General features: G+C 44.1%; 1 protein-coding gene across 2 annotated transcripts in view; it reads left to right on the top strand.

Annotated features, from left to right (window-relative positions):
• The first annotated feature begins 449 nt into the window (after window positions 1-449).
• The window catches only part of PGK1 (phosphoglycerate kinase 1), a 42,253-nt gene continuing 27,157 nt past the window's right edge, over window positions 450-15,545 (top strand). Inside the window, exon 1 of one of the 2 annotated variants that reach the window (XM_066249742.1) lies at window positions 450-648. In XM_066249742.1, the coding sequence (XP_066105839.1) occupies window positions 584-648 (65 nt within the window). In that variant the 5' untranslated portion in view covers window positions 450-583. Of the gene's footprint in view, window positions 649-993; window positions 1,012-15,545 lie in introns of those variants that run through there. The other variant, XM_066249743.1, reaches the window with a different exon arrangement.

Below are 15,545 nucleotides of genomic sequence, written 5' to 3'. Positions count from 1 at the left end.
AGAATTCCATCTTAGGGAGCCAGGAAACCAGAGTTTTCCAAAGGGAAGTTCCATTTGCATGGACCCTGGTAGGGTTGCCGGGAATCCGTTGGGAGGGGCGGAAAGGGGTGGAGAGGAAAACCCAGGATGTCGCGGCTCCGTTGCAGCTGCTGTGGGGACGGCGGTGGGAACGCGAGCTGCGACCTTGGGCCTCTCACGCCCTTCACGTCTCTTGGGGACGCCACCTCGCTTCTTTCTCCTCTGCCAGCGGACCGGCGACACCACCCCAGGGTCCTGCCCTCAGTCACTCAAGTTCCCAGTGGGTCGACGCGTGCGCTACGTGACAAACGCTAGCCGCACGTCCCACCCGCGCCCTCGACAGACTGACAGCGATTTCGGGCAATGGGAGCGCTCCGGTGCCTCTGGTCCTCGTCCAATAGCAGCTGCCGTGAGCCACGCGCAGCGTGCCGGCCAGGAAGGGGCGGGGCAGGGAGGTACGGCGGGCGCACAGCTCAGTGGTCGGCACGCATACCCTGGCAGACGTTCGCTTCTGTCTCCGCTGCTGTGTGCTTGCCGGGCCTCTCGCTGCTGCTGAATTGCCAAAATGTCGCTTTCTAACAAGCTGACTCTGGACAAGCTGGACGTGAAGGGGAAGCGGGTCATCATGAGGTAATTGTGTACGTCTGCCCACGCGCCTTCGGGGCTCTGCCACAGCCTATAGCCGGGGCCAACGCGCTTTCCCGCGTGGGTAAAGTTGCTTTTAGTCCTGGACTCGGTTCTACGGCGTCTCGCCGTCTGGGCGAGGCTGCCGAGCATTGTGGCTGAGGCTTTGCCGGGAGTTGATGGTTCCTGATCTCATGTCTCCCAGCCTAGTGAGCGAGCTGGAGTTGCCCTTTTAGGGCGGATCCACCGATAGCAGCTCAGATTGCGGACCCATTCTGCCCTGTTTGCTATTCCTGCCATGCCTCCGGTGCCCAGGCAATGAAGTGGGATGGGACCTAAGGCTTAAGCAGCAAATCTCTAGGCCCCAAGGTAGGGACCTTGAAAGGTCATTCGGTTAGTCTCCCCTCCCTGCCGCCCTGCGCCATCCCAGGCAGATGAGAAACAGCCCACATTTCAAAGGTCCAGTGGGTGTTGATTTAGATGATCAGGAGTTGAACCCCCTCGAGCAGCGGGGGTCGGAGGGTGAAGTGGGGTGGGGCGCCCCAAAGACGGCCCTGCAGAGCTTATGTAACAGACCTCTGCCGCCCTACCTGGTCTTTGGACTCGGGGCGGTGGGATTTGCATCAGAGTTGTGACACATGCTGGGGAAAGGAAGAGCAGGGTGTGGTTCCTCATTCCTGCATTTCTCTGGCCTCAGCCCCAGAGGTGGCTAGAGAACCGGGATAGTAGAAGTAGGGGAGTCCCCATGCACTTTGCTGTCTCTTACTCAGCACATGTGGATCCCTGCTCCCTGCTCACTTACAAATATGACTTCTCCCGGATTTGCCCCCATTTCTAATAGGGTGTATGGAGCTTTTACATTGATTCTTTTTGTAACGTGTGCTACATTTGTGCGTGTTGGGGCAAACTGCATGAGACAGGTAGGTATGTAACTGACACACATGACTTACATACCTTGAGATGGTACAACGGTGGTGTTTTGGGGGTGCCATAAGGACTTACTTTGATAACGGGTGGGATTGACCTTTTGGGGAGGTGATTGATGGGCAGGCATGTGAAGGATGTGATTTAGCCTATTCCCTAATTTGGGTTCGTTCAAGTGAGGGCATCTTTTAAGAGGCTCTATCACCTTCCATAACATCATCTGAGAGGTAGAAAGGACCTTTATCTAATACCAGGATGACTGTAATTCCTACTTTTTCCAGATTGCAAAGGCCAGGTCATTCAGAGAAATGTAGACACTGGGTGTTTTTCACTGTCACAAGCTACTGAGTTTTTCTGTTTCCACAGAAAGACACAGAAGGCCACTTGTAGTGACCATTGTAAAATTAGAGGGGAGAGCTACATGAATTTTAGGGCACCCACAGTTCTCTAATTCATAGTGCCTTATATGTTTAAGCTTAAAAACAGAACAGGTGGACACTGGCAACTAGATTTTAATTATTGGATCCCATCTTCTCTGTGCTCAAGCTTGACCTTTCCAGATGATGCAACTGAAAGACAAGTGGTGGGCCATTATGCAGGTCACCCTCCTACAATTTTGGTTTGGGGCTTTATCTCCTCTGGAAAACTGGCTTGGGAAGTTAACTGGGCTGGCTGCGAGTGGGACTAGGGAAGGCACTTATCTTTTCTCCCTGTGGATCTAATATGTAATATCTTTCTGCACAAGTAGTCAAAGTGTCATTCAACACAAATTAACCCTGTGCCTTGAAATGATTGGCTAGTCCTGATTGGTTGATGGAAAGTGACCTGTCCAAGGTCACTGAACTGGTAAGATGGTGGCAGAGCCAGAACTAGAATTGGGTCTCCTTAGCTACCAACCAGCTCCTCTGAATACTGGGACACAGTGATCAAAGGTTAAAATAGACCTTTTGTTTGCTGATGGTTGCAATCTATAATTTTGCCCCTGTAATCTGGAGAAGTTCTATTTATTTGGGCTGAGGGCAGGAAGTTACTTTGTTCCCTTATTATTAATGTATCTCTTTTGAACAGAGAGAGAGTCACATCATGGCACTACTTTTTGGAAGAGCCCAGGCAGCCATGCTTTGTCAGCTCCCATTTCTTTTTGTTTCAGTGTTGCTATGTGGTTGCTATGTGGCCCTTGCTGGCAGTGTTTTGGAAGTGGGGCCTCCTGAGTTATGGCTGCTTCACTTACCTCCTCTCTTTGTCTTGCAAAAGAGAACTCTGATGTTTGTTGCATCTTCTGTGTTGATGATGGTCAAAGGACTTTTTTTGTTGTTGTTGAGGGAAGAGAGCCAGAAACATGACTGAATAATTACCAGATTCCACCTCAGTTTCTTAGGACACCAGTTGCCTTACCTTTGAATAAACTTCCTGCATATTTTTGCAATGTCATTTTCTTTCTTCCTGTCATAGGATGCCAGTCACACTCCCTTGCTGACTGTGAAACACTTCCCCTTTGTTACTCTGCCCTCCACCTTTTTTTTAAAACCTTGCGGTTTTTCTCTGACCTGTTGTAACTTGTAAAGCAACAGGCTTGAAGTAGTGGAAAAATAAATGGAGAGGAAAAACAGAGCAGATAAAGTCTCTAAGACAACCCTAATATTCCGATTTTCTTGTTAGAGGCAGTGAAGCAAGGGTGGACAGGGTTCGTTTGAGAGCTCTTAATGGACCTGGGCCTGGACTCCTGAGATTTCAGGTGATAGAGACTTGATATTTCTATTAAATCAATATTTTTAACACTTTATTTTGAAATAGTTATAGATTTATAGGAGGTTGCAAAGACAGTAGAGAAGTCCTGTGTTCACCCAATTTCCCCCATTGGATATTTCTTTTATATTTATAGGACAGTAGCAAAAGGAGAAGGTTGACTTCAGAATAAAGTGTGTAGTTCTCTGCTGTCTTTTTTTTTTTTTTTCCTGAAGCGGGAAACAAGGAGGCAGTCAGACAGACTCCCGCATGCGCCCGACCACCCACCCGGCACACCCACCAGGGGGTGGCGCTCTGCCCACCAGGGGGCGATGCTCTGCCCCTGGGGGGGGGAGTGTCGCTCTGTTGCGACCAGAGCCACTGTAGCGCCTGGGGCAGAGGCCAAGGAGCCATCCCCAGCGCCTGGGCCATCTTTGCTCCAATGGAGCTTCGGCTGCAGGAGGGGAAGAGAGAGACAGAGAGGAAGGAGAGGGGGAGGGGTGGAGAAGCAGATGGGCGCTTCTCCTGTGTGCCCTGGCCGGGAATCAAACCCAGGACTTCTGCACGCCAGGCCAACGCTCTACCACTGAGCCAACCGGCCAGGGCCTTTCTCTGCTGTCTTAACAAATGTGTAGCCTGACCTGTGGTGGCGCAGTGGATAAAGTATCGACCTGGAAACGTTGAGGTCACCGGTTCAAAACCCTGGGCTTGCCTGGTCAAGGCACATATGAGAGTTGATGCTTTCTGCTCCTCTCCCTTCTCTCTCTCTCTCTCTCTCTCTGTGTGTGTGTGTCTCTAAAAAAACTGAGTAAAGTTAAAAATAAAACCACAAAAAAACAAATGTGTAGATTTGTGTAACTCGCACCATAATCAAGATACGAGATTTGTTTTGTTTGATCACCACGAAGATCTCCATTGTGCTACCCCTGTGGAGTCATGGGACCTCTCCCTTGTTCCTAACGTCTGGTAACTACTAATCTATCTTCCATGTCTAAAATATTGTCATTTCAAACATTTTAATAAAAGGGGGATTACACAGTATATTACCTTTTGGCGTTGGCTTTTTCTTTTTCTTTTTTTTTCTTTTTTTGTATTTTTCTGAAGCTGGAAACGGGGAGAGACAGTCAGACAGACTCCCGCATGCGCCTGACCGGGATCCACCTGGCAAGCCCACCAGGGTCGAGGCTCTTCCCACTAGGGGGCGATGCTCTGCCCCTCCGGGGCGTCGCTCTATTGCGACCAGAGCCACTCTAGCGCCTGGGGCAGAGGCCAAGGAGCCATCCCCAGTGCCCGGGCCATCTTTGCTCCAATGGAGCTTCGGCTGCGGGAGGGGAAGAGAGAGACAGAGAGGAAGGAGAGAGGGTGGGGGTGGAGAAGCAGATGGGCGCTTCTCCTGTGTGCCCTGGCCGGGAATCGAACCCGGGACCCTGCACGCCAGGCCAACGCTCTACCACTGAGCCAACCGGCCAGGGCAGCATTGGCTTTTTCATTCAGCGTAAGGCCCCTGAGGTTTCTCCAAGTTGTTGCGCGCATCCGTTCAGTCCTGGTATTGCTGAAGCGCATTCTAGGGTATGGATGGTCTACCCTGTGCTTAGCCAGTTAAAGGATGTCTAGGTGGTTTCCAGTTGGGGCCACTCCAAATAAAACTGTCGTGACCATTGAACATTCATTCATACGCAAGTCTTAGTATGGGCATATACCATCATTTCTGTTGGGGAAACACCTAGGAGTGGGACTGCTGGGCTATACGCTTGACCTTTTGAGGAATTCCCGTACTGTTTTCAGAGCAGCCACACCGTGGCACATTTCCGTCCACAGTGTATGAGTGATCAGTCTCTCCGCATCCTCGCCAGTACCTGTTGTTGTGATTTTTATTTGTTTTTAAATTATTTATTGAATTTAGTAAGGTGGGAAGAGACAGGAACATCAAGCTGTTCCTGTATGTACCTTGACAGGGGATCAAACTGGCAACCTCTGTGCTTCGGGATGACGCTCCACCAACTGAGCCATGCGGCCAGGGCGGTGTTGTCATTTTTATTTTAGCCATTCTGGTAGGTGTGTAGTGATACCTGATTTCATGTCTGAGCATTTCAGGGAAGTGGAAAAGGAAGGGGTGCAGACTGTACATAGAACAAGCAAGTGGAATGTGTCAGCAAGAGCAGCTCCTTTCCTTTGGTGGCATCTGCAGAGAGACGGCGCTGAGAGGAGAGCTGTCTTTGAGAGTCGAAGGTGGTGAGGGGACGTCATTCACAGGCAGTGAGAAGAGAGGTCAAGTCCAGGTCCCTTCAGGAAGCTGTGTGAGCCTGGAGAGGTGAGACAGAATGAGCGTTGCTGTCCAGAGAGTGTCCCCCTTGTGAGGGCTGGGGACCAGGAGCAGCACTGAAGGGTGGCTTGTGCTGGGACTCCTGCCCTTAGCCCTTTTGACCAGAGCTTTCTGGGAGGCTGCAGACTGAGAGGATTACCCGTGGTAACTGGACGCTCTGGCCTCTTTGGAATGGCTGGCAAGGGCCTGGACCTTCTTCAGGATATTTAAAGAAGAAGTTTCGAATCAGAATCAAGTAACCTGAAACTAAGGAGAAGGTATTTCTTTCTTCACAGGCATATGTACTGCCTTTATTTTTGAAGGCTTTATTTAATTAAAATATTTGAATATAGACTTATTCCCTCAACCCACCTTTGGAGAGGCTGTTCTTCAGTAAGGTAGATTGGGGTACAGGCATACCTCTTTTGATTGTCTTTTGCCTTATTGCACTAATAAATACTGTGTTTTTGTTACCAGTTGAAGGTCTGCAGTCCTGCATTGAGCAAGCCTATAGGCACCATCTCCCAACAGCATTTGTTCACTTAGTTCCCTGTCACATTTTGGTAATTCTTGCAATGTTTCAAAGTTTTTCTTTATAATTTGTCATGGTGACCTGTGATCAATGATCTTTGACATTGCTATTGTAATTGTTTTGGGGTACCATGAACTCTCCATATTCAGGCTTAATAAGTATTGTGTGTGTTCTGACTGCCCCACCAGCTGACTGTTCCCCCATCTCTCTTTCTCTCCTTGGGCCTCCCTATTCCTTGAGACACAACAGTATTGAAATTAGGCCAGTTAATAAGTCTATAATGCACAGCGTTCAAGTGAAAAGAGGAGTCACACATCTCTCACTTTAAATCAAAAGCTAGGAACGATTAAACTTAGCAAGGAAGGCGTGATGAAAGCTGAGACAGGCCAAATACTAGGTTTCCTGTGCCAAACAGTTAGCCAAGTGCTAAATGCAAAGGAAAAGTTCTTAAAGAAAATTATAGGTGCCATTCCAGTGAGCACATGGATGGAGGGAAAGTGAAACAGCGTTATTGCTGCTTCGTAGAAAGTTGTAGTAGTCTGGGTGGAAGATCAAATCAGCCACAACACAACATCCCTTCAGCCAAAGCCTAGTCCAGAGCAAGGCCCTGACTCTCCTCAGTTCTTTGAAGGGTTTGGGAGGTGAGGAAGCTGCAGGAGAAAAGTTGGAAGCTAGCAGAAGTTGGTTCATGAGATTGAAGGAAAGAAGCCGTCTTCATAACATAAAAGAGCAAGGGGCAGTAGTACTTGCTGACAGAGAAGCTGTCGTGGGTTATCCACATCTAGCTAAGATAATTCATGATGGTGGCTGCACTACACAACAGTTTCAGTGTAGAAGAAACAGCCTGATACTGGAAGATGCTGTCCAGGACTTTTTAAATGTTTATTTCATTGATTTTAGAGAGAGGAAGGGAGAGAGCAGGAGACAGACAGAAACATCTGTTCCCATATGTGCCTTGACCAGGGATCGAACCAGCAACCTCTGTCCTTCAAGATGATGCTCTAACCAACCGGACTGTCCAGCCAGGATTTGTAGGACTGTTATAGCTAGAGAGGAGAGAGAGATCAGTGCCTTGGTTTCAAAACATCAAAGGACAGGCTGACCCTCTTGTTAGGGGTTAACACAACTGGTGACTTGAAGTTGAAGCCAATACTCAGTTATTAGGAAAATCCGAAGGCCCTTCAGAATTATGCTAAATGGAACAACAAAGTCTGGATGACAGCACATCTATTTACAGCATGGTTTACTAAATATTTTAAGCCTACTGTTGAGACCCACTTCTCAGAAAAAATAATATTCCTTACAAAGTATTATGGTTCATTGATAATGCAGCTGGTCACCCAAGAGCTCGGATGGAGATAGACAGTGAGATCTGTGTGGCTCTCATTCCTGCTAGCACAACACCCATTTTGCAGCCTGTGGGTCCAGGAGCAGTTTCAACTTTCCTGCTTTATTTAAGAATACATTTTGTAAGGCTGTAGCTGCCGTAGATAGTGATTCCTCTGTCATCTGGAAACCCTCTGGACAGGATCCAGCATTCTAGATGCCATTAACATTCGTGATTCAGTAGAAGCGGTCAAAATACAAACTTTGGCAGGAATTTGGAAGTGTATTGCAGCCCTCGTGGATGACTCTGAGGGTTCAGGACTTCGCTGGAGGAGCCCTGGCCGGCTAGCTCAGCGATACAGCATCGGCCCGGTGTGTGGAAGTCCCAGTTTCGATTCCCGGTCAGGGCACACAGGAAAAGCACCCATCTACTTCTCTACCCTTCCCCCTCTCCTTTCTCTCCACCCCCCCCCCCCACGGCCAAGGCTCCATGGGAGCAAAGTTGGCCCGGGCGCTGAGGATGGCTCCATGACCTCCGCCTCAGGTGCTAGAATGGCTCCGGTTGCATCAGAGCAACGTCCCAGATGGGCAGAGAATCACCCCCTGGTAGGCATGCTGGGTGGATCCCCATCAGACGCATGGAGGAATCTGTCTCTCCACCTCCCTGTTTCTCACTTCAGGAAAAAGAAAATACCGACTATGGTGGAAATAGCAAGTGAACAAGAATTAGAAGTGGAGCCTTGAAGATGGGACCAAATTGCTGCAGCCTCATGATAAAACTTTAATGAATAAGGAGTTTCTTTTTATGGATGAGCCAACAAAGTGGTTTCTTCTTTTTTCTTTTTTTTTAATTAATTTACTGTGTTTACATAGATTCTAGTGTCCCCCCGAATACATCCTCCCCTCCCCTGTGTTCCCCAATACATCCCCCCTGCCCCCATCCCCATAACGCCCTCCCGCCTTCCTCTAAGATTTGCGTTTTTGCTCTCATCCCATCCTATCACCCTATCATTCTCTTTCCCTCTGTCCCCTTTCCTTCTAGATCCTTTGATCCGGACTCTGTCTCTACTCCACTCCTCAGTTCATATTGTTCATTGGATTCTTCAGATGAGTGAGGTCATATGATATTTTTCGTTCTCTGCCTGGCTTATTTCACTTAATATAATAGTTTCATCCATGTCGTCGCAAAAAATAATATTTCCTTCTTTTTCAGGCCCCATAGTATTCCATTGTGTATGTACCACGGCTTTTTAATCCACTTGTCCACTGATGGACACTTGGGGTGTTTCCAGATCTTCGCGATTGTGAACAATGCTGCCATAAACATGGGGGTGCATTTCTCCTTTTGATTCGATAATGTGTTTTTGGAATATATTCCTAAAAGTGGAATAGCTGGGTCAAAAGGCAGTTCGATTTTTTTTTAATTAATTAATTTATTTATTTTTTACAGAGACAGAGAGTGAGTCAGAGAGAGGGATAGACAGACAGTAACAGAGAGAGATGAGAAGCATCAATCATTAGTTTTTCATTGCGCGTTGCAACACCTTAGTTGTTCATTGATTGCTTTCTCACATGTGCCTTGACCGCGGGCCTTCAGCAGGCTGAGCAACCCCTTGCTGGAGCCAGCGACCTTGGGTCCAAGCTGGTGAGCCTCGTTCAAACCAGATGAGCCCGCACTCAAGCTGGGGACCTCGGGGTCTCGAACCTGGGTCCTTCCACATCCCAGTCCGATGCTCTATCCACTGCGCCACCACCAGGTCAGGCGGCAGTTCGATTTTTAATTTTTTGAGGAATCTCCATACTGTTTTCCACAGTGGCTGCACCAGTCTGCATTCCCACCAGCAGTGCAGGAGGGTTCCCTTTTCTCCACATCCTCGCCAGCACTTATTCTGTGTTGTTTTGTTGATGAGCGTCATTCTGACTGGTGTGAGCTGTTATCTCATTGTGGTTTTAATTTGCATTTCTCTAATGATTAGTGATGTTGAGCATTTTTTCATATGCCTATTGGCCATCTGTATGTCCTCTTTGGATAAGTGTCTATTCATTTGCCCATTTTTTGATTGGGTTGTTTCTCTTCCTGGTGTTGAGTTTTACAAGTTCTTTATAAATTTTGGTTATTAACCCTTTATCAGACGTATTGTCAAATATGTTCTCTCATTGTGTGGTTTGCCTTTTTATTTTGTTCATATTATCTTTAGCTGTGCAAAAGCTTTTTAGTTTGATACAGTCCCATTTATTTATCCTGTCCTTTATTTCCCTTGCCCATGGAGATAAATCAAATATATTGCTGCTAGTGATGTTGGAGAGTTTATTACCTATGTTTTTCTCTAGGATGCTTATGGTTTCATGACTTACATTTAAGTCTTTTATCCATTTTGAGTTTATTTTTGTGAATGGTGTAAGTTGGTGGTCTAGTTTAATTTTTTTGCAGGTAGCTGTCCAATTTTCCCAACACTATTTGTTAAAGAGACTGTGTTTACTCCATTGTATGCTATTACCACTCTTGTCAAATATCAATTGTTCATAAAGGTGCGGGTTTATTTCTGGGTTCTCTGTTCTGTTCCATTATTTATATATATGCCTGTTCTTATGCCAGTACCAAGCTGTTTTGAGTACAATGGCCTCGTAGTATAACTTGACGTCCAGAAGTGTGATACCACCCACTTTATTCTTTTTCAAGATTGCTGAGGTTATTCATGTTCTTTTTGGTTCCATATAAATTTTTGGAATATGTGTTCTATATCTTTGAAGTATGTCCTTGGTATTTTAATAGGAATTGCATTGAATTTATACATTGTTTTGGGTAATATAGACATTTTAATAATGTTTATTCTTCCTAGCCATGAACACGGTATATGCTTCTACTTGTTTGTATGTTCCTTGATTTCTTTTATCAATGTTTTATAATTTTCCGAGTACAAGTCTTTAACCTCCTTGGTTAAATTTACTCCTAGGTATTTTATTTTATTTTTTTGTTGCAATAGTGAAGGGGATTGTTTTCTTAATTTCTCTTTCAGACAGATCATTGTTGGTGTATAAAAATGCCTCTGATTTTTGAGTATTAATTTTATATCCTGACACCTTGCTGAATTTCTTTATCAGGTCCAGTAGTTTTTTGACTGTGACTTTAGGGTTTTCTATGTACAGTATCATATCATCAGCAAATAATGATCATTTTACTTCTTTTCCAATTTGGATGCCTTTTATTTCTTCTTCATTTCTGATTGCTTTGGCTAGGACTTCCGGAACTATGTTGAATAAGAGTGGTGAAAGGGGGCACCCCTGCCTTGTTCATGATCGTAAGGGGATTTTTTTTAACTTTTGCCCATTGAGTATGATGTTGGCTGTGGGTTTGTCATAGATGGCCTTTATCATGTTGAGGTATGTTCCCTGTATTCCCACTTTGCTGAGAGTTTTGATCATAAATGGGTGCTGGATTTTATTGAATGCTTTTTCTGCATCTATTGATATTATCATGGTTTTTCTCCTTCCTTTTGTTTATGTGTTGAATCACATTGATTGATTTGCAAATATTGTACCAGCCATGCCTCCCAAGAATAAATCCCACTTGATCATGGTGTATGATTTTTTTTCATATATTGCTGGATCAGGTTTGCTAATATTTTGTTGAGAATTTTAGCATCTAAATTCATCAGGGATATTGGCCTATAGTTTTCTTTCTTTGTGTTGTCTTTGCCTGGTTTTGGAATCAGAATTATGCTCACCTCGTAAAAGGAGCTTGGAAGTTTTCCCTCCTCTTGAATTTTTTGAAATAGCTTGAGAAGAATAGGAGTTAGTTCTTTGAATGTTTGGTAAAATTTGCCTGTGAAGCCATCTGGCCCAGGGCTTTTGTTTCTTGGGATTTTTTTTTTTTTTTTTTTTTTTTTTTACAGAGAGAGAGAGAAAGAGAGAGTCACAGAAGGGACAGATAGGGACAGACAGACAGAAACGGTGAGAGATGAGAAGCATCAATCATTAGTTTTTTTGTTGCAACACCTTAGTTGTTCATTGATTGCTTTCTCATATGTGCCTTGACCGTGGGGCTACAGAAGACCAAGTAACCCTTTGCTTGAGACAGCGACCTTGGGTCCAAACTGGTGAGCTTTGCTCAAACCAGATGAGTCCACGCTCAAGCTGGCAACCTCGGGGTCTTTGACCTGGGTCCTCTGCATCCCAGTCTGATGCTCTATCCACCTTGCCACAACATGGTCAAGCTGTTGGGAGATTTTTGATAACTGTTTTGATCTCATTTGTTGTAATTGGTGTATTTAGGCTTTCTAATTCTTCCAGATTGATTTTTGAAAGATTATATTTTTCAAGGAATTTGGCCATGTCACCTAGGTTGTCTAATTTTTTGGCATACAGTTCTTCATAGTATTTTCTTACAATCCTTTGTATTTCTGCTGTGTCCATTGTTACTTCTCCACCCTCATTTCTAATTTTATTTACTTGAGTTCTTTTTTTTTCTTGGTGAGTCTGGCTAAGGGTTCATCGATCTTGTTTACTTTTTCAAAGAACCAGCTCTTGGTTTCATTGATCCTTTGTATTGTTTCTTTAGCCTCTATGTCATTTATTTCTGCTCTGATCTTTATTATTTCCTTCTTTTCAGTTCCTCGAGGCTTTACTTGCTGTTCTTTTTCTAGTTCTTTTATTTTTTATTTATTTATTTTTTAATTCATTTTAGAAAGGAGAGAGAAAGAGAAGGGGGGAGGAGCAGGAAGCATCAACTCCCATATGTGCCTTGACCAGGCAAGCCCAGGGTTTTGAACCGATGACCTCAGCATTTCCAGGTCAACGCTTTATCCACTGCACCACCACTGGTCAGGCTAGTTCTTTTAGTTGTAGGATTAAGTTGTTTATTTGAGCCTTTTCTAGCTTAAGGTATGACTGTAATGCTATGAACCTCCCTCTCAGGATTGTATTTACTGTGTACCACAGATTTGAGTTGTTGTCTGCTCATTTTCATTTGTTTCAAGGAAATATTTTATTTCTTCCTTGATCTCATTGTTGACCCATTTGGTGTTTAATAACATGCAGTTTAGTTTCCAAGTGTTTGAGTGTTTTTCAATTTTCCTATTGTAGTTGATTGCTAGTTTCATGCCATTGTGCTTAGAGAAGATGCTTGATATGGTTTCAGTCTTCTTAAATTTGTTGAGACTTGTTTTATGCTATAATATGTGGTCTACTCTAGAGAATGTACCATGTGCACTTGAAAAGAATGTATATTCTGTTGCTTTGGGGTGAAAGTTTCTGAAGATATCTATTAAATCCTGTTCATCTAGTATGTCCTTTAAGGCTGCTGTTTCTTTGTTAATTTTCTTTCTTGAGGATCTATCTAGTGATGTTAGTGGGGTACTGAAATCCTCTAATATAGTATTGCTGTTGATCTCACCCTTTATATCCATCAAAATCTGCTTTATATATTTAGGTACTCCTATATTAGTTGCATAGATATTTATAATGGTTATCTCTTCCTGTTGGATTGCTTCCTTTATCATTATGTAGTGAGCTTCTGTATCCCTTACTATAGTCTTTGTTTTAAAGTCTATTTTTTCAGATATAAGTATTGCTACCCCAGCTTTTTTTTTCATTTCCATTTGCATGAAATATTTTTTCCATTCGTTTACTTTCAGTCCGTTTTCTTATCCATTCAGCTACCCTATGTCTTTTGATTGTATCATTTAATCCATTTAAATTTAAGGTTATTATTGATATGTAGTTGTTTATTGCCATTTAAAAAAGTCTATATTTCTCTTTTACTATATATATCTTTATTATATGCGGCTTAAGTGTCTGTTTGTCACCAATAGCTTATTGGTTGCTTGCGTAACTGTACTAGCCAATGGGGTGAAGTTGCCACGGCATTCAAATAGTCCCACCTTCTGGCATGCCACCTCACAAATTGAGGTTAAAGATTGGAGCAATTTTTATGCTGTTAAGAAATCTTAACACCAGAAGGTGTCTTTTCAGTGGTACAAGACTAGAGGTTCTCCAATTGAAAAATAATGTCATAATAGCTAAGTCTTTGACTGGCTCCTCTAAAGGTGAAATACATGTCATTCCAAGAATTGATTTGGCTCCATCTCAAACAGGGTTGCCGTTTCAATTGAGACGTAGACAATTTCCTGTAAAACTTGCCTTTGCTATGACCATCAATAATTCTCAGGGCCAAACGCTTAAGCGTGTTGGCATTTTTTTACCTGAGCCTGCATTTGGACACGGTCAACTTTATGTTGCCTATTCAAGAGTTCGTGAAAGAACGGACGTAAAATTAAAAATAATTGATGGGCCCTGGCCGGTTGGCTCAGTGGTGGAGCGTTGGCCTGGCGTACAGAAGTCCGGGGTTTGATTCCTGGCCGGGGCACACAAGAGAGGCACCCATCTGCTTCTCCACCCCTCCCCCTCTCCTTCCTCTCTGTCTCTCTCTTCCCCTCCCGCAGCCGAGGCTCCACTGGAGTGAAGATGGCCCAGGCGCTGGGGATGGCTACTCGGCCTCTGCCCCAGGCGCTAGAGTGGCTCTGGTCGCAACAGAGTGACGCCCCGGAGGGGCAGAGTATGCCCCCTGGTGGGCGTGCCGGGTGGATCCCGGTCGCATGCGGGAGTCTGTCTGACTGTCTCCACCGGTTTCCGGCTTCGGAAAAAGAAAAAAAAAAAAGAAAAAAATTGATGGCCCTCTGCAAGGCGAGCTTGAAAATGATGGAAAGATCTACACAAGAAATGTTGTGTACAAAGAGATCTTTGACATGTGAATTAACATTTTATTATTTAAATCACCTTTATTTATTGAGCTAGCGGGGACTCTTAAGAAATGTACTGCCAGTGGTTTCCTTCATTGCACTCTACTTTAAGCAATTAAGCAAGTAGAAGGGGGAAACCCCGTGGGGCACTAAGCAAAGGGGCATCCTCGCGGCCTGTCCTGGGTAATTTAGTTTGAATTAGCAGACACCTTTGCACAAATCATTTTAATTACAATTTATAATATCTAGAACAGCAGTCATTTCATATGACCACCGGGCTTTCGTGTGTGTGTGTGTGTGTGTGTGTGTGTGTGTATTTGTTTTCCTTGCTTTGTTCTGTGTACAGCAGACCTCTCAACATTTCTTGCAGCATTGGTTTGGTTGTGATGAATTCCTTGAGTTTTTTGTTTTGTCTTGGAAGCTTTTTATTTCTTCTTCAATTTTAAATGATAGTCTTGCTGGATAAAGAAGTCTTGGTTCTTGTTCTGCATTACTTTGAATATTTCTTGACATTCCCTTCTGGCCTCAAGTGTTTCTGTTGAGAAGTCGGATGTCATCCTTATGGGTGTTCCTTGGTAGGTGATTGACTGTTTTTCTCTTACAACCTTTAATATTCTTTCTTTATCTCTTAGCTTTGGTATTTTGATTATGATATGTCTTGGTGTGGGTGGGTCTCTTTGGGTTCTTTTTTAATGGGGTTCTGTCTGCTTCTTGAACTTGTGTGACTCTTTCCTGCATCAATTTAGGGATATTTTCAGGTATAATTTCTTCAAAGAGCTTCTCTAGGCCTTATTCTTTCTCTTTCCTTCAGGAACCCCTATGATGCAGATACTGTTTTTCTTCATGTTGTCACAGAGCTCTCTTAGAGTTTCCTCAGACTTTTTAATCCTCTTCTTGCTTTTCTGCTTCCATGCTTTTGCTTATCTTGTCCTCTAAGTCGCTGATTTGATCCTCTGTTTCATCCAGGCTGCTTTTAATTCCTTCTAGTGTAGTCTTCATTTCTGATATTTTGTTTGTCATTTCTGTCTGGTTCTTTATGATTTCTGTGTCCTTTTTGATGCTTACAATTTCTTTATTGAGATGTTCACTAAGACCATCCATTGTAGCTTTGAGATCCTTAAGCATCCTAACAATCATTATTTTATACTCTGCATCTGGTAATTTGATTACTTCTGATTCGTCCAAGACTTTTTCAGAGGATTTATCTTGTTGAAGCATATGACTTATGCTTCTCTGTCTTCCCATTACCTTCCAGTTTTGGTCCCCTTGCCTGGAGAAGTCTTGATTTGTTTGTTTTCTTCTCAGTTTTTTTTTAACTGGGTGGTAATCTTGTTTACTGATCTCAGAAGGGGGCTTA

The sequence above is a fragment of the Saccopteryx bilineata genome, chromosome X (assembly GCF_036850765.1).
Source record: "Saccopteryx bilineata isolate mSacBil1 chromosome X, mSacBil1_pri_phased_curated, whole genome shotgun sequence".
Classification (NCBI taxonomy): Eukaryota; Metazoa; Chordata; class Mammalia; order Chiroptera; family Emballonuridae; genus Saccopteryx; species Saccopteryx bilineata.
The sequence above is the reverse complement of the archived record's forward strand: the minus strand, read 5'-3'. Positions and strand labels throughout refer to the sequence as shown.